At 44.3% G+C, this 24,180-nt stretch overlaps 1 protein-coding gene across 1 annotated transcript in view; it reads left to right on the top strand.

Annotated features, from left to right (window-relative positions):
• Positions 1-1,738: 1,738 nt before the first annotated feature.
• Positions 1,739-24,180, top strand: part of LOC308127601 (aryl hydrocarbon receptor-like) — a 37,067-nt gene continuing 14,625 nt past the window's right edge. The window contains exons 1-2 of the mRNA XM_080492734.1: positions 1,739-2,186; positions 9,430-9,617. Of these exons, the coding sequence (XP_080348860.1) occupies positions 2,128-2,186; positions 9,430-9,617 (247 nt within the window). The 5' untranslated portion in view covers positions 1,739-2,127. The remainder of the gene's footprint in view (positions 2,187-9,429; positions 9,618-24,180) is intronic.

Below are 24,180 nucleotides of genomic sequence, written 5' to 3'. Positions count from 1 at the left end.
ACCCCCAAAACTTTTTAGAATTTCGCAGTTAAAACAAACAAAAAAAAGGGGTTTAAGTGAGTCAGTCAGGCCTGCGGCCTCATGCTTCAGAGAGCCGATACGATCGATTCTAAACTGAAACGTCGCCATTACTGATGCACACTCAGGCTCCGTTTCCGTGAAAGAAAAGTATTGCGTTTACGCTGCAGCAGCAGACACACTGACTACAACGTAGTTAGCATGCCGGGCCACCAGGGGGGCGATGTTGCTTTTATTTTGTAATGAAACCACACAGAGGTGTGCAGAGAACAACACAATCAGGACTGCATTTGAATGGACAAACGACAGATCGGACGTTTGTGGATCTTAACCCCAGTTACATTTGCATGCCTGAATTTTTGTTTTCTTAAAATTGATTTCATTTTGTCTGTTAGCTGGAGTACGTAAAAAACTACGGCACAGATTTTGTCGGAATTCTCACCACAGATACATATTAGGCACGTGGAAGATTCCATTACATTTTGGAAGTCATATCTAACCTCGATTATTATGTTTTACATCCATGAAACCTTTCGTTTTGTCATATTTTACATATTTAATCTGGATGATTAGGGTCCGATCGCTGAGATTATTATGCGTTACATCCATAAAAGATTTTTTTCTTTGTATTTGACACATTTATTCTGGATCATTATGTTTTGTTTTCCATAATAATCCAGGCTTCTCAGCGACGGTGCGGACGATAACCTGGAGGAAGGTAACAGTATTGTCTCATCTTGTGTTCTTTCAAATTATGGAATAAAATCGTTCACCAAACTAAATGAATGAATAAAGGCAGTCGGTCTGGATGTGGAATATGTCTCGTTCCAATGCGGTCAGAAACCTCTGATTGCTTTTGTTCTAATTTACGGGCAATATTTCCTTTACGGAGGTGAACTCGTGTGCCTTTTTTGGTTTTATACAGTTTGTCTTGCGGCGTGCCGGAGCAAGTCGAAGCACAAAAGCTCCCCTGTTATATCAGGTCTGTCCCGAGCACAATGAACAATGAAGTCAAGTAAGGCCGTGTAAAGCCTGCTTCACCTTCCGCTGACGGAGCGGAGGAGGACGTGCTGACTGACGACCCAAACGGCGAGTCAATACGTACGACCATCTTGCCTGAACTCCCAGTTTACAGGTAGAGTTAAACCATGAGGCTTAAAAATCGCTAACATAATAATCCAGATTAAATATGTAATAGATATTCTACATGGTTCATCAAAACATATAGATCAACTTTTCAAGATATGAAAGACTTTTTTGACTTTTAAATTAACTTAAAGTATCTTCACTTATTTTATTAAAGTTTCTTATCCTACTTAATTTATGTGATTATGAACACATTTTTTAAATTGCCCTAATTTTTTTTTATCATATAAGTTGAACGTTTGAAATGCCAACAGAGCCCCTGAAACGACTTTTTTTTTTTTATTATTTATTTGTATCTATTGTTTTTTAATTTTTTTTTACTTTGAATTGTTTAAATAAAAATCCACCTGTTAAGAAATATTTTGAAAATATTTTTTTATCAAACAGTTCTTAAGGTGGGCAGCGGATTACAACCAGTCTTTTCAGACCTTTCAGTCCACCTTAAATGTCTCTGCCCTTTCGTGAGAGAGACGCGAGCATGCGCTCGCGCACGCACGGGAGCGCGCAGCCGCAGCGGCGGCCTCTGTCAAATCACACCGGCGGTCACGCGCACGCGGCAGCGGAGGAGAACCTTACATAAAAAAAAAAAAGAAAAAAAAGAAAGAAGAAATCCTCCTCGGACTTGTTGCAGACTCTCAACGCGCTAAAACCGCGTCGAACGCGTCGAGCCGGGGAAGTATGAGCACTTAGGAGGGTTTGACAACGTCTCCGGGAACTTTATTGTAGTTAAACAAAAAGAGAAAGTACTATTTTCTTGTAACTTTTTTACGCACAACGCAGCGGAAGAGGACCGAGTGGATTTCTAACTGCTGATTTTTTTTTTTTTTTAGAGCAAATCTATTTTGTTGTTGTTGTTTTGTTTTGTTTTTCGGGGCATGTGGGTGTTTAGATCAACTGCTGAAACGTGCGAATAGAAGCCGGAAGAGAGGCGCGTTTGTTGGGAACGCTTTTGTTCGCTCCACCATGCTGCCCAACACGGCGCTTTACGCAGCCAAGAAACGGAAGAAGCCGGTCCAGAAAGTGTAAGTCAAACTACCTCAAAAAAACACCCTGATCGGTGCACTTTTCTCCTTCACAAGAGTGTCTGCGACCTGTGGATCTTTGGCTCGGGGAGCCAAAGATCCAGTTTCAGGAAACTTTACAAAAATAAAGGTTTTATTTATTATTATTTATTATTATCTTGTTTTCATTTGATTTACGCACGCCACGAGTGGGGTGAAAATTAAATAAATAAATAAGATAATTAGAAAAAAAAGAAGCTTAAAAATGGTAGGAAACCACAAACAAAAATGGTTAAAAATGTAAAAAATGACAAAATTGTCTGAAAAATAGTGAAAAGGAAGGTGGAATCCCCCTAAAATCAGGTCCAAACGTCTAAAATGTAATGAAATGTTCAGCATCATGAATTGGAATTAAAATTCTATAAATGCAGCACAAGACACGCTTTATATTCGAATATCGAAACTATATATGAAACTTAAAAGAGCCGTTTTCACTTCATTTTAAAGGTTGGACGTGTTTTTGTGGCACCAGGTAAATTAGATTTGGTGGGAAGTGACACAAATGGCTCTTTTGCTCATAAAAGTTGCAGACCTACTGTCACTTCATGGATATTGCGCCTTTTACGCATGGACATAAAAAAACACCTTCTCGTGTTTCATTCTGCTCTCCCACCATGCGTACTTGTAATATATCTCCTTCTATATGCCAAACATCTCCAGCCTGCACATGCAGACGCAGTCCTGCGCAATAAGAGCGCAGCAGAAGCAATAGTGGCCACATTGTTTGAATCCTCATAAAGTCTATTTTCCCCCCGGGTTTGTGGTTCTGCAGTGCCGGACCAGCTGGACCGGGGCAGTGTGGAGTCCAGCGTCAGTGCCAATGACCCAGGCTGGAAAATAAAGCAGCCTGTTCGCTCCAGTATCATTTAAAATCTAATTATACCACCCGAGACAGCTGGATGGTGCAAATGGCCTCTGAGCTCCAAGCTGCAGGTTTGCTTCTGGGGTTTTTTTGTGTTTGAGTGTTGCTCTGTGGAAGAGAGTGAAACCCCACATCAAACTCATCACACCACCCTCTAGTGATTTCTGCAATGATTCCGTTTCCCCTTGATTTTCCCCGCTCCTCTCTGTTGGAGGACCCCAGGAGGGCCCCTAACCACAATATAAGAACCTCCTGTAGCACCGGGAACCCATTCTTCATGGCTGTACATACACCACTTTTATTTTTAGCTCGCCGGCCGATCGGTCGTATGATTGTCCCATGTTGTCTGTGGCAATTTCCTTTTATTGTGACGTCTCAAAAACAGTCTGATTTTGGCAAGGTCCTAATATGTGTCATTGGCATTGTTTATGTCGAAAATTTCTAATTGTAAATTTGCTCATTTGGAAATGGCGGCCATTTTTATCCCAAATATGGTCCTTTTCGGCACTTAAAGGCAATTTTCACAAAAAAATGTCAGATAACTTTATTCCTAATTTATCAAGGGCATAATATGGATCATTTCAATCGTTCCCGTCCAAAAAATATATTCGTTGATTTATTCGTTTGGAAATGGCGGCCATTTTTATGGTGAAAATGGCCATTTTTGGCACGTTGATGCTATTTTTTCTTCCATGTCGTTGGGATAGAATTTAATCGCTCCCATGACATCTTGGTCCTGATATATTATACAGTTACACCAACATTAAGATCTGGAAAACACGCATTTATAACAAGACTGATCAGGAGAAGCCCTAAACCCCCCTAAACATTTCGGTTAGAGTCAATTTACAGCAAAGCTGCTACACTGACGTGGTCAAAGTGCTTTAAAAGCTTTTAGATGGGTCTTTCAAACCACTATGGTCCATTTTAAATGGATTTAAGTGCTACGGAGTGCCTTCTAAAGCGCCACAATCCATTTCAAACCCTTACAAACAGATGTTTCAGCCAAGTATTATGGATAAAAGGGGCATTAAGTGATGTTTTACTATTGAATAAGGATGATGATGTGATTTTAAATTGAAGTAGAGAACTTTAAGATGGACTTAAGACACCCAAAAAGAAGTTTTTTATCGTACTATATCACTTTAACCTCCGAGCACCTGGCGTCCACATACGTGGTTGTCTAGACCCGAATTTTAAATTAGTTTCAGGAGGTTAAAGTGTTATAAAGTACCTTCAGAAATAGTTTATTGTGTTGTCATGTTAGATTCTTTCATTTTAACCCCTTAAAACTGCACTAAACTTGGAGATGGACAGAGTATCACGCATTTAGAGTGACTCCGCTGTGACGTTAGGTGGAATTAGGTCATTTTAAACGCCTCCAACTGCAGTAAAGAACTTAAGAGTTTTCAGTCTGTGGCGTTTTTCTCCTTGAAATCAGTAAACATTCCCCAATTCTCCCGTTCTCACGGTGATTTTACAACTCTGTAACTTCGAGCACGCCGCACAGGACGGCGGCAGAACCCGGCCAGCACCGCCGTTTCACCGTGTGTGTGGTACTACCTGCATTAATCACAATCAGGACGTGGAGCGAGAGCACTCTCACGCAATGTTTCCACGAGGAGGGAGGGAGGGAGGGAGGGAGGGAGGGAGGGAGGGAGGGAGGGAGGGAGGGAGGGAGGGAGGGAGGGAGGGCGGCGTAATCTGAAACTTGCTCTGTTTTTTTTTCTCCTCCTCTTCCTCCTCCTCGTCCTCCGACTACCACAACATACTTTTTTCCTGTCTTTCCTTCTCTGTTTCTGTGTATGTGTGTGTGTGTGTTGTTTTCTTTTGGGGAGGGGGGGGGGGGTTGTTTTCTTCTCTCCCTCCCTCGACTCAAATTAACATAGTTCTGTGTCACGCAAGCGGTTACGTAACGCTGCCATGTTGTTTTTTAGGAAAAGTTCTCTCTCGTGCAGTTTATTTTTCTTTTCTGCTGCGTGTTTGACGCCACGGTGGGGTCTGGAGGCGGCGCTGCCGCATGCCGTCCGCCCCGAGGCCTTGTTGTACCGTTCATGTTTACACTGCAAAAGTAGGACATTTAAGGCCCCGTTTCCATGACAACCTATCACGTGACGACACCTTGACCGTTAAAGAAAAGTGTTGCGTTCACACTGCAGCAGTAGACACACTGACAACGTTGTAGTTAGCATGCCGGGCCACAGGGTGGCACTGTGGCTTGTTTTTGTAATGAAAGTATACACACGCGTGTGCAGAGAAAAATACGCTACAAACGAGAACAAAATGGAGAGTATCCGACATCCGTATGGACAGATGACGACTTGAATGCTATTAGGGGTGAAGCTCAACTATAAAACTACCAAGGTTAGGCTAGAGCGCCACCGTGTGGCCAAGATGTATTGTAACCAATATGGACTATAAAACTACAGATTCGGACGATATAAAGTGTCTGAAGATTCTAAAGTATCTTTACGTTCTATGAAGAGTCTTCTAATTATGAACGTTCTACAAATATTCTATTACTGTATATCTGAACGTTCTACGGAGATTCTATTACTGTATATCTGAACGTTCTACAAATATTCTATTACTGTATATCTGAACGTTCTACGGAGATTCTATTACTGTATATCTGAACGTTCTACGGAGATTCTACAAAGATTCTTAAGTATCTGTACCTTCTACCAAGATTCTAAAGTGTCTGAATGTTCTACAAAGTATCTACGGAGATTCTTAAGTATCTGATCGTTCTACGAAGATTAAGAATATTCTAAACTATCAGGAACTTTTACGTCGATTCTAACTTATCGGAACATTCTACAAAGATTCAGCGAAGATTCTGAAGTATCTGCACGGTATAGTAACAGCCAACATTTGATATTTTCATCGCGAGCAATCTTAAAAATGTAGAATGTTTGTAGATAACTGGAGCGTTCTTAAATGTCCGTCGATAACGTGAACTCGGGGAAGTATCGTGGTAAGACACGGTACTTCTGAATCCTCCTGCGTTGGCAGTGGGGCTTCATCTGCTGGACCTAAGAGGCTCTTGAAGGAGTTTTGATGATAAGTTTTGCTGTAATAATCTTTGACCTGAATATTGAAGCCGCTCAGTCTGTTTTCAGTTTCCGCCGATTTGTTTATTGATGAATAGTTTGATAACACAATGGAACCTCACACCCTGATGGGTGTGATTGTGCAACCGAGGATTGGCTTGCAGGTATTGTGTTGGCCGTGGTGTCTGGTGTTCTTTCCTCCGATACTCTTCCTCCTCCTCCTCCTCCTCCTCCTCCCGTACTGTTTTTCCTGTATCATAACTCCAGCAGGGAACCGGCGCCCGAATCGGATTTAGTTTCTTTTGTTCGGCCAAGGTGTCGTTGCCCCGCCGGAGACAAAGTGCCTTTTGTACCAACGCAGAGGAGTGTTTCTACAAGTCCAACACTACCTCCTCTTCCTCCTCCTCCTCCTCCTGGTGTGGGGAGTCCACGCCCCTTCCAGGACAGATCGGGCCCGATAAAACGAGCAGCAACAACACTGGCCGCTCATTGTTCTCGCGGGGAGCTGCGTCGTCAGGAATGCGGCGATAGCCATCGCGCCTCGATTTCAGATATGTTCTGGGAGTATTATTGGAAGCAGATGTCTTATTTTGGCGGGGGGGGGAGCTTCGTCGGTGTCCACTTCTTATGCATTTGTGTTGCCTGTTTCATACATTTTCTTCAAGCATGCAGAGGAATCAGATTTTCTCAGTTCAGAAAGAAATTCTACTAGAATTCCTGCAGATTTCTTTAGAAATATCAATCAAATCAAATCTGCTCTACTTCGTCCAGACCAGGGGAGTTGCGAGGGACACAGACCCCAAACATACCGGCCCACTGGGAAAACTCCTGGTCCTTCCTACTGGGGCGCAGCTCATCTATACTGGGGTCCTATACTGGCCCCCCGGTCCAGACATTACTTTCTGTAAGACTCTGTCTTTTAATAATTATTTAATATAATGACACAATAAAATATATTTAACATCTAATTCATGATAAGATCATTATAAATGAATATATATTAACAATTTATCTAATTAACATAATGTACATAGTCTAACAATTAATAATAATATAGTCATACATGGTTTAATATCAATCAAATAAATCCATTAAATCCTGTTTCACTTCGTCCAGACTTTACTTTCTGTTAAACTCTTGTCTTTTAATAGTTATATAATATAATTAATTAATAAAATATATTATTATGATATAATTAACATAACAAATGTGTGTATATATATATATATATATATCTATCAAATAAATTCTGTTATACTTTCTGTTAAACTTTTAATAATATATGATATAATTACATAATAGAATATAATATTAACATAAGATAATATGTTGATCATTATAAATAGATATTACAATTTATATAATAATATAATATAAATAAAATGATATAATTGATTTATATATAATTGAACATCTAAATAATTGATATAATACATTTCAGTCTATTTTTGCATAATGTTTGGTTTGTTTCTTACCACTAGTATATTTTTAATCTGCATCTGTGTGTTTAATTCTTCCAGCATCATAGTATAATCAAAGTATATTCTGTTTGGTTAATCTGGTCTTTATCTGTAATTATGATCGGCCATAAAATTCAGCGTTTTCCTTTGAGAGAAGCAGCTGGAATCCACTTTTACAAGCTTCTCGTCGAGCTCCCCGCTGCGAGCGTTTCTCGTTTCTGCAGCTTTACGGCAAAAGTCAGGAGGTTAGCGGGTCGAATGCCACGGTGCGGAGGAAGCATGCAGTCGTGCAGGTGCACACACACACACACACACACACACACACACACGGGTGGCCTCACCTGACATGGAATTCCCGGCGGACCCCTCAGCAGGAACATCTGAAGCTGATTTAACTGCAGCTGCTCGGCGTGCGAGCGACCTCCAGCCGCAGTTAAATCAGCTTCGGCGGCCCGCCGCTTTCACTCCCACACACCCTGCCGTAGTGTCCACGAGCCAAGCCCCTGATCTGCAGCACCAGCCTCCTTTCGTGACTCTTTCACCCTCTTCTGTAAACAGACCTTTTGCACAGTCTAAACATGCATTGAAGCCTGAAGTCGCAGTCTCTGCAGCGGCTCTCCAGGAAAACAGAGATTATCAAACAAAAGGAAGCACACATTTCTTTGTTGGCTTAAAGAAGCTGCCTTGATCCAGACAACAAAGTGCACGCCCAACTTTTACTCTTATTGACCTTTTGCAGGAAATGGCTGGCGGCGTGCGCTTCGTTCATCCAGCCCTGGGCTCAAAGTGTCCCGCAGGCGTCCCAGAGTCCAGTGATAGCGTTTTACAAAACTGCTTTAAAGTGCATACACACCTTTTTAATTAATAAGGTCTAAATATAAAGCTGAACTGAAGCTTTAAGGGAGAAAACCATTGGAATAAGGCCTCAAAATAGGTTTACATAAAATTTACATGAAACCATTCTAAAACTAGTAGAACTGTTAAAAAAAGGTTGGTGACCACTGATGTAGAGGAAGTGTGTATAAATCATCGTTTTCTCTGTCACGTGTAAACAAGGAGGAGAGGAGGATCCTTGCTCTTTTGGTTCTTTTTCTTTTGTGGTATTTTTAAACGTCTTGCCGACGGACGCGAGGCTGGGGCGCAGGTAAACAAGCCCTGGAACAGGTGACGCCATGTTTCTCACCTGGTTCCCATAGCAACGGAGGATAGAGGTAGGCAGGGAGGCAGGGAGGCAGTAGGCAGGCGTCCTCTGGAGAGGAGAGGCGGTCCGAGTTCTTCACTTTCCACTTGGTGGAAAACAGTTTGATCGGGTCATGGAAAGTGTGTGTGTGTGTGTGTGTGTGTGTGTGTGTGTGTGTGTGTGTGTGTGTGTGTGTGTGTGTGTGTGTGTGTGTGTGTGTGTGTGTGTGTGTGTGTGTACATAAGAATGAATGGAAAATACGCCTCTCCTGTCATATTTCTACTTGCTTTTTTTTTCATAAAATTTCTGTTTTTGCAGAATATTTCTTCATAAATGTTCACACTAGTTATTTTTTGTCATTTTTTAAATATTATCTGCCGTCATCCTGTGTTTTACTCATTGTTTAGAACTTTTAAGGGATAATTTGGTTGGAGAAATAGTTTGTCTATTTATTCAGCCTAATAGTTCTTATAAAACAAGGCGGTGACGAGGAACATTTGACTCTCGTGTCTCCAGTGTCACTTCTCTTGTGAGTCATCGGTGCGTCACCTCGCTTGACCCCGGCTGCCGACGCACACCGAAGCGTTTTCCAGGTCTGCATTGGCTCACTTTTCACTTTTCTAACCATCTGACCTCCCCCCCCCCGCAGTCCCAAACCCCCGCCTCCCGATGGCGCCAAGTCCAACCCGTCCAAGCGCCACCGCGACCGCCTCAACGGCGAGCTGGACAAGCTCACCAGCCTGCTGCCGTTCAACGAGGAGGTCCGCGCCCGGCTGGACAAGCTTTCCGTCCTGCGCCTCAGCGTGGGATACCTGAAGGTCAAGAGCTTCTTCAACGGTGAGCCGGCGGCCGCTGCTTCTACCTTTTACTTGATCTAATCCAGTTTATTCACAGTTAAGTGGCGGCGGCGTGCAGCCAAACGGCGGTTTTTAACCTCCCGCTGAGTCTGAACTCACTGATACCAGCAGGAAGTCATTTATTAAAGGAGCTCTAATTGGATCCACACACACAAGTTGTGTTTGGAGCCGAGTACTTTAGCCGAGTTTTCAACTTTATTGGACTAACGCTGCATTGCACACTTCACCAAGAGCTGCACGGTGGCGCAGTGGTGAGCTCATTCGCCTCACAGCGAGAAGGCCTTGGTTCAACTCCAACTGGGGCGTGTCTGTGTGGAGGTTTCATGTTTTCTCCGTGTGTGCGTGGGTCAGTGAGCCCTTAGCGCTGCTCCTGTGTGGCTGCGACCCACAGGGGGATCAATTTAGTTGTTATAAAAAATGAATAAATCTTTGTTTCAATTTATTTAACTGAGATTTTTTTATTTATTTTAACATATTCTATATTTATTGATTAAGTTATGTATTATATATTTATTTAATTAAATTTTTTCCAATTTATTGATTTTTATTTATATATTTTTCTTGTTAGTCCCCCTCCTCACAAAAACAGCATGGAAATATGATTTAGTAAGATTGATATCCAGCAGCCGCATGTGACGCGTCGATCCGCCTGCCGCGGCCAGAAAGAAGACGCTCTTTGTCTGACGCTCTGAAGCTCCGAGACGGTTCCCAAACACCCTCAGACTTGTCTGCTGGCGAATCTCCCAGCGTGAACAAAGACGACCCGGCGGTGAAAAGGCTCATGGGAAGGCCAGGCCGTCCCGTGGCTTTCAGGGCAGGATGTGGCTGAGAACTGAACACGGCGTGTCCGTCCTCTGGGCCGGCCGGGGGACTCGAGCGGACCAGGGTGCTGCTGGGAAACTGCCCCGGGGTTTGATCCCAGCGTCGGCGTTCACAACGACGCCATTGTTTCAGGCGACCCTCATGTCCAGACACGGCCGCGTTTTAAGTCTCAACGCGACTCTCTCTCTGTCTCGTCTTTGTTCGCCCGGTGTCGACTTTTACCCAGACAGACTCGAAATGATCACAGAGAACCACAAGTTCACCTCAAAATGCAAGAAAACACCCCAGAGGCGTCTAAAACGGTCACATATGATATAACGTGGACAAAGAGAGACCACATCCCGATTCAAAATGACCCCAGAGAGACAGGAAGTGACCACAAAATAAGCACAAAGATGTAAAAAGAAACACAAGTAGATGCAAAATCTCCACACTTGGATGCAGAATTCACACAAAGAGCCTCAATGTGCCAATAAAAGAGCTTTAAATGACCACAAATAGATAATAATGACCACAAAATGATGACAAATTGGCTCAAATGAACGACAGAGAGGCAGGAAGTGACCACAGAAAGTCACTGAAGAAGCAAAAAGGAACAAAACTCAATAACAAAATGACCTCGGAGGTGATTAAACTCACTAATATGAGCATAGTAAGACAGTAAATGATCATAAAGAGTCACAATGTAAATAAAATCTTAAAGTAAAAGAGCGTTCAAAGATTAAAGATGTAAACACATAAACATGCAAAAAGTTCCCAAAAGTATGTGAACAGAGAGGAAAGGACAAGAAAACGTGAGGAGAAATCTCGTTATTTAATCATAAATTGTTGCAGAAAATGATAAAAGAAAACAGGAAATGGTCAGAAAGTGTTAGAAAATGTGGAAAATCCTTCTAGAAACACAAATAAATATTCATATTTGGGGAAAAAATTATGAGCAACGACTGAAATTTAGCTCTCTTGCATTTATGATGGAAGCAGAATTATGCAGAAAATACAAAAATAGAATAATGCAAACTGGGCAGAGCTTTGTGTGGAAACACCATAATTGAGCGTGTGTTACAAAATGTGAAGAATCCTCCCAAAAAGAACAAAAAACCACATGTATATATTGAAACTGGACAAAAAGCAATGAAGCAAAGTGACTGTTAATGTCATGTTAGATAAAACCATCACCAAAGGTTTGTAAAGCGATTGAATCGGGATGCCTGAGGCTCCGGAGGAGGAGGAGTAGGAGGAGGAGGAGGAGGAGGAGGAGGAGGAGGAGGAGGAGGAGGAGGAGACGTTTGGCTGTGGAGAGTCGCAACTTGTGGTCTTATAATAGCTCACACACACACACACACACACACACACACACACACACACACACACACACACACACACACACACACCCTCCCTCCTCCAGCTCCTGCATGCATTTCCCAGATGTTTCCAGTGCAACAGACTCCCTGTTTCCTGCAGACTGAAGCCCCGTTTCCACGGCAACAAAGACAAAGCGAAAACTTTTGTCTACCGGCTGAGTGAGCGCAGCCGAACACGGGCGGACGGTTGATTCTCGCACGTGTCGTTTAAAACAACAAGCAAACCACAATTATATTCAGTTAGATTGGATTGAACCACAGAAAACCCCGAAGACACTGAATGATCACAAATCACAATTTGACCCAAAGAGACATAAATAAAACAAAACATGTCCATAATACACACAATTTGGTGCTATGTGACTGCAGGAGAGAAAAAACATCCCGAAAAATGCAGAAATGATCAGTTAATTGCCTTTAAAACGCCACAAAAATACACCGAAACATGAAAACCAAGCATGAAAAGGCATTATGAAGGACAATAGAAGTTATCACAAGGAGGCAGAAAATGATACAGTTTGACCCAAAGAGACGTAATTAACCACATATAATGAAGTTAATTACATGAAAGAGACTAAATGTGTCCACAATACCCACAATTTGGTGCTAAATGACCATTAAAACACAATGTCAATGTCAATACTTGATTATGATAATAAATAAATGAAAAATGATGACAAACCAAAACAAAATGATCTAAAAAGAGCGAAATATGACCGCCAGAGGTGGAAAAAGGTCCCGAAAGATGTATAAATTGCTCAATGAATTTTCTTGAAAAGACACTAAACGCCGCAAAAATACACAAAAACGTCACAATGAACGAACACAAAATGAAGGAAATTGAGAGAAGATGAACAACGAACAAGCGAGGGGACACAAAGGAGCTTGGCCCTTTGTTTGATGAAGAGGAAGAGGAAGGACGTGAAGTCAAGAGTCAAGTTCGTGTCGGGACCTGCTCGGGCACGAGGGGAACACCAGCTCCTCCGACCGACCTGCTTCGGCTCCTTCACCATTCAAAATGATAAAACGAAGATGTTGTTAAAAAATAGATGTATGCCTTTATTATGTAACAAAACAAATCCAAATTTTCTACTAAAATTTATCGATAAATAATCCCAACAAATCTTCATCATCCAGTGCAGCGAGGCCCCACACACACTAATCAACACCACATGTTTTAGTTTCCCACAATGCTGCTCTCCTCTCTGTGACGTCACCCCCCCCCACCCCGTCGTTGTTTCGTGCCGCGCTCTTGTTTCCCTGGACCTCGTGCGGGGCACCATCAAACAAACGCACCTCTTTCATCCTGTCTGACTCACCGCTGGCTCGCTGCGTTACCCACAATCCTCGGCTGCGTGCTGAGCCCTCCACCTCCAGGTCACACGGCGCTCCTCTCTGAGGAAGAAACTCTTCAAGGTTTACACAGAAATTGTAAATATGTGTGTCAAACAGTGACTTAACTTAAAGAAGCGGTGGATCAAATCACCCTGTAATCTATTGGTTACCGTGGTTACCGTGGTGACAAACGTGTTTTTTTTGTTCAGGTAATTTCTTTCGAGCGGCTTTGACCTTTCGCAGAGATCGCCGCCGTTTGCCGCCTCACCGCTGCGTCTGCTTTCAGTCGTTGTCGAGAGCAACACCCTGAAACCACGGAGCACCTTTCGCCCCCGACTCTCCGCCCTCGCCGCATCACAGCCAGCTGGCGCTCTCTTCCTGGAGGGTTTCAGAGCTGAATGGGAAGCGGGGATGTCGAGGCGGACGTGTGGCATGCGGCGGCGTCTGCAGCTCCATGTGCTCGTTGGGGTCGGGGTGGGGGGGGGGGCGTGTTGACTCATCTCTCAACTGCGTCTTACAGGAACTAGTTTGTCAGAGGAAGTTGGGGTGGGAGGAGGAAGTGCCCCGGGGGAGAAGTCAGAGAGAAAAGATGTCTGCTCACCTCTGATCCAGCCTCAGCTGGGGCCAAGAGGAAGCACCGCGTATGATGGGATGGCGGAGATTCCACCAAATTACAATTCTGTGGAAAATGACGTCTTGGTTTAAATCTTTCCCGTCACCATTTTCACCTGCAGCTCTGAAATCCACCGATTCTATTCATAGTTATCGTTCTTGATCTTTTTGGTCTTTTTGATCTTTTTGATCTTTTTGGTCTTTTTGATCTTTTTGATCTTTTTGATCTTTGCATGTACGAATGTTGCCAACATTTTGCAAAGACCTATTGTCCCGAATCGTCCATCCATCCTTAAAGACAAATCGCCCCTGAAAGAAATCATGCAATTCAGGTAAATAGTCTTAATAAAGTTGGTAACAGACAAACCAATAAATACTAACGTGACCTTCGCCCCAGCGTTCGCCGGCGAAGGGAATTAAGACCAACGCGTGCCTCAGAGGAACAAGCTGCTTCCTGACTTCACTTCCCTCCAGTGTCACCCGGCGATGGCGTCTCCCCCATGCTGACTCGTCGATGGACGGCCTTCCTAATGACGGCCAGTAAAACACGACGGTGGCGAGGCTTCGCCGCCGCTCAGGCGTGTCCCTACGTCTCTCCCCGGGGAGATCGCCTCGACTGTGATGTCAGGTTTTAATTAACGCCACGGCCTCTTTGGTGGAAAGTTACCGCGCCCCGCCCCTCTCCTTATGAATGAGAGTTTACACAGGCAGGTATGCGGCGGCCATTAAAAAAAGCTGCTGCCGCTGCTGCTGCTACCGCTGCTGCTGCTACCGCTGCTGCTGCTCCAACACAATGTGATCTCTCTGTCTATTCTTTCATTATTCACTCCTTTCATTATGACCTATGAGAAAGTATTAGGCACCAAAATGTGGAGAGAAAAGAAACACAAAAGTACAATAAAAAGTTCTGCAAATCACCCACAGCAGACCTGAGATCAGCCAAAACAAAAGACTCGTAAATATAGAAAAGCGACTTATTAGGAAGATAAAAAGTGATGGATGACTCACGGATTTCTAAAAGTCTGTCTGGTTTACGTCTGTTACTGGATTTAAGGAGTTACTCGTCTGTCAACAAACTATTTATTTCCAGACTCGTGATTCTTTTGCACGTATTTCTATAATAGAATTGTGTTTAGGTTTTTACCTGCGCCGACCCTGCAGAGATTAGAGGTCTGTGTGATCTCGGGCTTTTGTGTCCCGCTCTTATTCACAGACACTTTCGGAGTTTCTACCTCCCCACCACCACCGCCACCACCACCGCCACCACCCCCGCCCCCCTCCCGCTCTCGCTTCTGGGAATATTTCTAATCTCTGAAATCAAAGTTGTGTAACTGATAGGGCTGAGTGCCGCGAGGGAAGGTAGTGGAAATATAAAAAAGCCTTCGTCATCCTCTCTCTTTCTCTTTCGCTCTCTCGCTCTCTTCCCTTTTTTCCTTCTTTCTTTGCTTGCCTTCTTTTTTCTTTTCTTCAGTCTTTCCTTTCTTTCCTTCCTTCCTTCATTCTTTCCTTCTTTATTTCTGTCCTTCAGTCTTTCCGTCTTTCCTTCCTTCCTTCATTCTTTCCTTCTTTATTTCTGTCCTCCAGTCTTTCCGTCTTTCCTTCCTTCCTTCTTTCTTTCCTACCTTCGTCTTTCTTTCCTTCCTTCATCCTTTCTTTTTTCCTTCCTTCATTCTTTCTTTCCTTTCGTCTTTCCTTCTTTCCTCCATTCATTCCTTTTTTTCTTTCCTTTATTCTTTCCTTCTTTCCTTCCTTCATTCTTGTCTTTTTTCTATCCTTCTTCCCTCCCTTCTATCTTTCCTTCCGTCTTTCTTTCCTTCTTTCATTCCTTCTTTCTTTTCTTTTCTTCTGGTTTGTGTTTTATCACGTTTTAACCTCAGAAGTAGAAAAACTCCCCGTCTGTGAACGAAAGCCAGAAAAGTGGAAACGACGAGCCACAAAAGACAAAAAAAGAAAATAAACCCCCCCGACTGTCCCCCGGAGCGTAAAAGTGTGAGTAGAGTTGGTTTTTTTTATCTGAGACGGAGTTACACAACACCGTGAACTCGTTCCTCTGCTGCTGCACTCTGGACTCCGCTGGCCTGGAGGGGCCTGGTTCGACTTCACTTCATCTTCTTGGTTTCCTTTTATTTTCTCTCGTCTTTGTTGGTTCATCGCTTCTCGGGACTCTTTTTGTCTCGTCTGGAGTTGGTCGCCGTTGATTCGGTCTTGTTTGATCAAAGTCCCCGTCCACATAAACCAACGCGATCTCTTTTCTCCCCTTCAAAAGTTTCCTGTCCACAGGGGAAAAGACTCAAAACGCTGTGGTACGTATGCCAGGCCAATAGGCGGCGCTGTAACGCCGCAATAGAAACGCACCAAATCTAACATCTGGACTTATTAAAACGACCGGCATCAGAAGCTTCTGTAGCTCCACCTGGAGGGTGTAGTCCGCTATTGTTGTTGTCGTTGCTAAGCGACGTGGTGGAGAGGGTTGGCGGCGGGTGGGCGATGACATCATCGTTTCTTGCAAATGCGCACCTTTGCCCGTTCACACGTTTTCAAATTTCTCGACTCTGGAACCAAAAATACCCGTTTTCAGGTCCCTGAGTCGTCTCATCTCATCCCGGTTCTTCTCGACTCGTTTCGTTCCGACTCGTTTCGTTCCGACTCGGGTCGTCTCGCACCACCCCTCCTCTCGTCGTCTTGTCCACCGGGCTGTAATCCTACGACAGCTCCTGCATTGATCGAGTCGTCTGTCAATAAAGACGACATTTTCTTCTTCTTGTTCACTGAACCGAACGTGTACAAGCTTATTTAGTCTAAACAAAGTGAAACTGTGCAAATATTTTGGATTACTCTGCTTGTCGTACCTGCTGGGTGAGTTTCAGGTGAAGTTCAATCAGGACATCATGAGGACACACACACACACACACACACACACACACACACACACACACACACACACACACACACACACACACACACACCGCGGCAGATATCAGTGAATCAGTTGTTTGTGTGAGTTGGTTTATATTAGATAATCCGCAGATGTTGGCTCGTCACGGTCCGACTCACCGTGACTCTTCAGATCAGCATGTAGATCACCAAAGTATCGGACGGTCACATTAGTTTGACTCATTCAAGGTTTCACCGTCGCTTTGACGCAAAGAATTAAAAGAAAAAGCCACAAGTTGTGAGAACAAATCGAGATTTTACACAAATTAGTGTCCATTTTCAAAAATGGCTCCACCAAAAGATTAAAAAGTAAATGTTTATTTTTGATTATCTTTCACAAATTTGATCAGTTGTAATTTGATGCAAAATAGACTTTCTAAAGGTTTTCCATCAGTAATAATCGTCCCCACACCTGGTATGACGTCCAGAAGTTTAGAAAGTTTGTCCTCTCCCTCCCTGAGTGTGTTGCTCCAACCAGCCAATCAGAAATCAAACCCTATATAGTGTCATCGGGGGTTTAGCCAATCACAATCAAGGTATCCCTTTCACTCCTCCCACAGTTAAGCAGCTCTGCTCTGGCACATGGCACCACGACAGGAAGTACTTCCTCCTCTTCCCATAGATGGGCATGTGTGGGCGGAGCCAGTCCAGCTCCACACAGACACAGCAGATTCTGAATGCAGCTCCTGTGATCCAACATTCAAATGGTTGAAAAACCCACTGGCCTCGTTTCGTCTCGGGTCTTCTCGGCTCCGCCCCCCGAGCTCCTCGCGTTTGTTTACATACTTGAGCTCCTGCAGATGAAAGAGGAGCCGGCGCCTCCTTCCAGCCGGTTCAGACATGTCGGCGAACCGGGGCCAAACCACCCAAAACAAAGGCTTGTGTAAGCGCGGCTCGCGCTGCGCTGCCCTCCATGTTAACCCTTCAGGTGACACACACACACCTGGAGCTCCTCTGGACGCAAAAAAAAAAAAAATATGGTGGCTTTATTGGCGTCGGCTGTGTGGGCGACGGCGAACACGTGATGCATGATCCCTTTCTTTTACCGTCACAACGTGTTTCCGCTCAGCTTCTGCAAAAGTGGCGTAAGTGTGTGTCTTTCACAGCTTTTATTAATCACGGAGACGTGACGGTGCAGTTCTCCACACACTCACTCAGAACACCGCCTCCAGCTGTTTGGAGGTGGCTCCTCATGTGTTTCCGATCGCAGCAGCTGACGCCGTGCTGGAAGCCGTCGGCCGGTTATTTTTAGCCGGGTTGGCGTGTATTTTTAGGACAAGTGAAACCCGTCGCCCTCCCCGGCGGCGCTGCCAGGGAAGGCGAGAGATTCCCCCGACTCAGACGGACCGAGCCGGGGTCTCGTATTTGACTCTCTGACTCATTTGCCCGGAGATAATGGCCAATCTCGTCAATCAGACCCGCACCTCTGGAGATTCGGCATGTTATTGAGGCGATTCTAACGAAGACGCTGAAGAAGTTGTGCGTCTTGAAGAGCCTGAGCGTCATAGCGCTGGAAGGTTTCTGTCATTTATGTGGGAAGTATTGCAGCATGTTGGAAATTACTTAATAATCTAGAACCCGAAGAAGCAAAATATACACTGTACCTTAAGAGAAAAGATAAACACTCTACCATGAACACATAAACGACACACATTGAGTTTTCAAGCAGATTCTGAAGCTCTCTATCCACAGGTGTTTGGGCTCATTTCCAGCAGTTTGTGGCTGTTCAGACTGGATTCCGCGTTTCCACAGTTAGAAGGTGATGTGACGTTGCGTGACGTTGAAGCTGAAGCGTTCCCGTGGCGTCGCCACGCTCGGCTGGATGATTCCCGAGGCCGCATTCTGCGGTGACGGCGTCCAGAGGGGGGGACGAGCGGCGCGCTCTGGGCTCTGTGTGGCCAGCTCAGCCGGAGTTTACGTTGGACGGGTTGGATTCCCAAAAAAACCCCAAAAATCTATTTAGGAAAAAAAAGCAAATGGATTCCCAGTGCGTGCAGCCGAGTGATAATGAAAGAAAACATGCCGAGAGCTGCGGGGCGTCGCAACTCCGCTCTGATGTGCGTCTCTGGGTTTGGCAGGAAAGACGTCTCTGGTCTCTGCACCTTGAAAAAAAAGACGGCGGTGCCTGGATCCACTGCAACCGGGACTTTTTTTTTTTCCCATTTTGTTATTTTATCATCCATATTGGTCGTTTTTCAATCCATTTTGGTAGTTTTATAGTTCAGATTGGTAGTTTTAGCGTCCATATTGGTACAAACGGGGTTCAGCATAGTTCCCTCGCTGCAGTCACACAGAGAGAAAAAGAGAGAGAGAGAGAGGGAGAGTTGGACATGACAGCAAAGGCTCCTGGTTGGATTTTTTGAGTCACAAAGAAATGGAAAAAGCCTGGTGGGCTCGTCATAACAAAGAAAGACGATACATAACTCAAGTTTTTCTTTTTTTGGGGGGGAATTTGGAAAGTCACTCCATGCTCGCTCCAAGACCCAAAACATGGAGGCCAACAGCCTCGATAATGAAATAAAGGAGGCTGCGCATGACTGACATGCAGAAACAGACACAGTTACGCTTCAGAAGAGCGAACTCTGTGTTATTGCACGTGAACACACACACACACACACACACACACACACACACACACACACACACACACACACACACACACACTGCTTGTTGAAGACCTGCTCAACCTGATGCTTCACTTTTCACTCGTGACCTTGTTTTGTCTCTCTTTCATGTGTGATGTGCTTCCTCCTCATCCTCCTCCTCCTCCTCCTCCTCTTCGTCCCCGTGGCGGCGGCGCGCTCCTCGCCTGCAGGTAAGCCTCCCGTGTTTTGTGTGAACGTTCTCTCTCCCCTTGTTGTCGCTGTGCTGCAAGCGCTGGTCGTATTTGGTAATCTGGAACCCGCCCATCCTGTTCCGCCGCATTCAGCTCGGAGGTGAACTCACATGTACGTCTGCTCGCTGCGTGTGTGGACGACCTCACACTCTCACTCTTGTGTTTTCATTGAGAAGAGTCGGGAGCCGCTTCCATTGTGTTTTTATTAACTAACTCACAGTTTCGGGGCTGTGACGAGATGCTCTTATCTTTTAACGTATCGTTTCATAACTTATATGTCGTATCGTTTTCTTATATTAGGGAAGAGCAACAGGTGGTCCATGTCTGGTGTGAGTCAGGAAGAGGCCGGAGACGGAGGGAATTAGAAGAATAGCACTTTAATTGTCAGATAATGAGCATGAAATACCCTCGCTTTATGGGATATCTGAAAATTAGACACTCTTCCCGCACGGCAACACATCAGCACCTGCAAACGTGTCACTTTCCTCTCGCCAGACTCTGTCATTGTTGTTTTAAATTAGTCAAAATGTGGGGGGAAGATGAAGTGTCTCACGCCAAGACGCTTTTCTCCGCAGCTGTGATCAGAGCTGATGTCTTGTGTTTTAATATTTGCTCAGGCGGATTGTGTTTCCATGTTGTGCAGAGCCGCGCAGACGTGCAGTCTGTATTTGATTGAGTCCGGGGCTGCAGGGAGCCGAGAGCGCGAGCTGAGCTTTAGTCTTTAGCTTGTGCTGCTGATAGCTGCTCCACGGAAGAGGATTGGGGCCACTGTGGGGAAAAACAAATAAATAAACTGAGTTCTGACTTTAAACTCAAAATTCTGACTTTTTTTTTTCTTCTGAGAGATCTGACTTTAAAAGTCAGAATTCTGAGTTTAAAAGTCAGAATTCTGAGTTTAAAAGTCAGAATTCTGAGTTTAAAAGTCAGAATTCTGAGTTTCGAATTGTGAGAAAATAATCAGAACTCAGTTTCTTTTATTCACACTGGTCCTAACCCTCTTCCGTACTGCTCTGCTCACATTGAAGCGCCATCAAATTCACCTACATTCACACTATGGAACCAAATCGACCCTGTTTTTGCGTGAATGTTTTTTATTTTGCTTCTGATTTTTGTAGGACGTGAAATTTCTGAATTGACACCGAAGCGTGGCCGACTTTGTGTGACTGTTTCACCACAGCGGCGCCTCAAAGCGACCACTTCCTCCTCGTAGCTCCCGCGACGTGTGGCGACACTAATGAAAAGAAGCTGGCTCAACTTTTAAGGTTTTACAGGGACACAGGAATATGAACGTTTCAGCAACAATTAAAAAAAAAAAAAAAAAAAAAAAAGACGTGATATTTCAGTCAGTGAGAAGTTCTGTTGGAACAAGTGAAAGAGAAATACACTTCTCTGCCAGTAACACATCACTCATGTCCCTGGGTCTGTTTACTTACATACTTTTCACTTTGTGTCCTGTCCATGTGTTTCAGACATGTTTCGATGTGACACCTGCATTAATCTGCATGTGCACGAGGGCTGAATGCATAGTTTATACAAGCGCATCTCTGGTGCATTCGGTTGCGTTCGGGCCCGTTTTTATGTTCCTGGCAGGAGTGAGACCTTTTCCTCAATAAAACATCTTTGAAAAGCCCCCCCCTTCCCACACACACATCTACCTCTGCTCCTCTTTCCCTCTCACTCCCTTGTCTAAATAAACTCTTTACACGTGACCCGGCTGGCGGCCTGCCGAGCCTCTGCGCTGGAGAAACCGCCTGTCAGTCGGCACTCAGGGCATAACCACAGATAATACCCTGACCAACATGGCCGCCTCCAAGTCGCCATGTTGGTTTAACCTGCACGTTTACCGGCATCTGCTTTGGCATCTCCTCCTCTTCCTCGCTTTTTCCTCCCCTTCCTCTTGTTCCTCCTCTTCCTCCTTTTCCTCCTCCTCAATCTCCTCCACCTCTTCCTCCTCCATCAGTGTGTGTGTGTGTGTGTGTGTGTGTGTGTGTGTGTGTGTGTGTGTGTGTGTGTGTGTGTGTGTGTGTGTGTGTGTGTGTGTGTGTGTGTGTGTGTGTGTGTGTGTGTGTGTGTGTGTGTGTGTGTGTGTGTGTGTGTGTGTGTGTGTGTGTGTGTGTGTGTGTGTGTGTGTGTGTGTGTGTGTGTGTGTGTGTGTGTGTGTGTGTGTGTGTGTGTGTGTGCGCTCCCCTCTCAATGTCCTCCTCCTCCTTCCTCTCCTCCTCTGGGCTCAGGATGCTGGGGGTGAAGAGTTCTCACGCGAGACTGAGTTGTGTGTTTGTGTGGAAGAAGCAGAGTTCAGTTCCGCAGGAGCAAAACCACTGCTGTTTCCAGGAGTTATGTTAACGCCAGCGCAGTACCTTCCTGCTCTCTCTCTCTCTCTCTCTCTCTCTCTCTCTCTCGGTCCTCTCTTCCTGTGGTGCTCTGGTCTACATCACCGTCTCTTCTTCTTCTTTCTCAACATTCACCTCTCCTGCTTCTTTAACGCTCAAACTGACGCCCTCGTCCATCTGAGCATCACGGAATTCTCCTGGATAGATTTTTATCAATGAACAACGTAGAGTTTCTCATGACGCCTCCATCTGGCCATTATCTCACCGTTAAGTACGACAGTCTGATCATTCGTGGTAATAATAATAATAAAGGTGTCATATTTAAATAATTGCTGATATATTCCTTTATTTACTTGTTTTATTTATCTGGCTTTAATCGATTATTCATATGTTAATATTAGTTCTCTGTTTTCAATACTACAACTGCACGACTACTCTTATTATTACTCCTACTAATACTACTATTACTATTATGACTAACACAAGTACTACTGACCACTAATACTCCTACTAATGCTATTACGACTACAATTACCCCTACTACTACTACAATTTGTACTACAATCACCCGTTATTACTGCCACTATTACTCTGACTACTTTTACTACTACTGCTACTACCACCTGCTTCCACTACTATTACTACTATGACTACTACTATACTACTCCTACTACTACTGCTATAACTACTACTATGCTACTTTTACTACTACTACTACCACCTCTGCTTGTACTACTATTGCCATTACTACTACTATTGTAAATACGTATACTACTACCACCTCTGCTTGAACTACTACTACTACTATTACTACTACTACTACTACTACTATTACTACTGCTATTACTGCTACTATTACGACTATTACTACTATTTGTCCTTCTACTACTATTACGCCTATTTCTACTACTATTACTTACTCTCACTTCTACTTCCACTTCCACATTCTCCTTCTACTACTACCCAGCATGACGGACGTACTACTTTCCTGCATGTATTTATCACTTTTTACAGTGTATTTGTGTTGATCCGACATAATGTTTTACATTAACTTGTATGATTGAGGATATTTTTTCAAGATACTTTTATTCAGGCTGTTTTCCTTCCTGCCGTGTTTCCCAGAGAGAGACTGACTGACTGGTGACATGAACTTGACCTCCCACAGTGACGCACCTGCAGCGTGGAGCTGTTTCAGCCCTTATTCAGCTGACGGAGGTGGGGGGTGGGATTCACCCTCTCACTCAGTGAGTGATGAGCTTCACTCTGCTCTGCTCTTAAATAAATACTGTGCAGAGGAACTCCAGAGCTGAAGGTAACCTTCCCCTCCTCCATGACTGATTGGTACGCTCCATGTGGGTGTGGTGGGCCATGTGCAGGATCAAACCCCGGGAATGTAAACGCTGAGACGTCTCCTCCAGACCCGGGGTCAGAGGTCACAGGAGGAGCAGGGTCAGGGCCGGAGCAGATCCACAGGAACGGATTATTTTACATACTTGGAAATCATAAATACTTCTTCTTCTTTCTTTCCTCCTCTTTGTAGTAAATTTCCTCACCTAAAAGTCCCAGTCCAAACAAAAAAAAAAAGTTTTGTCTTCCACCGTATTTAGTCATTTTTCTGGTTCGTGCTGCCCCCTGTTGGTAGTTACTGTGCACTACAAAAACACTGTGTAATTAGCAGAGTGAAGTAGAGTTGCTCGAATGAAATATGTTTCATCGATATAAAAATACTTCTTAAATTACGTACGTCATGGAGAAGGTAAGAGGCTGACTGTTTAGTGGGGTTCCACAGGGCTTGATCCTGGGTCCCCTGCCATTTCCCTCTTATGTGTTTCCAACACGGGTAAATAATCGATACATTTGGTATCTCATATTCACATTCAGCTGCACATTTGTTTGAAATCTTTTGATGCTATTCGGTTTTCTGAACATGCTTCAGGACGTCGGGCTTGTTTACCTATTTTTTATGTTTATTTTATTTTTTTGTGGGTGCGGCCATCAGTGAACTAGTTGTGGTTATCAAAAACCGCAGAGCAGGAAGTCACAGCAGCAGCAAGCAATGCTGGCGTTGGGAAGGAGGCGAGCAGGAAGAACAGAAGCCAGAAAACAATGGAAGCGTTAAAACTTCACTGACAGACGGACATTCAACAGGACGAGAGGCCGCTGATTAGAAAACCTGCGTTTCAGGTGTGCGACCACCATTTGTGTGGCTCCGAATAAATGCAGACAGCCTAGAAAATAAAATCTCCCGGCTATGCAGCATTATTACTAAGAGAACCAGAAAAGATGAGTCTTAAACGCTGAATTAAACTCAAC

The sequence above is a fragment of the Lipophrys pholis genome, assembly GCF_963383615.2.
Source record: "Lipophrys pholis genome assembly, chromosome: 23".
NCBI lineage: Eukaryota > Metazoa > Chordata > Actinopteri > Blenniiformes > Blenniidae > Lipophrys > Lipophrys pholis.
This window is presented reverse-complemented; position numbering and strand designations above follow the sequence as displayed.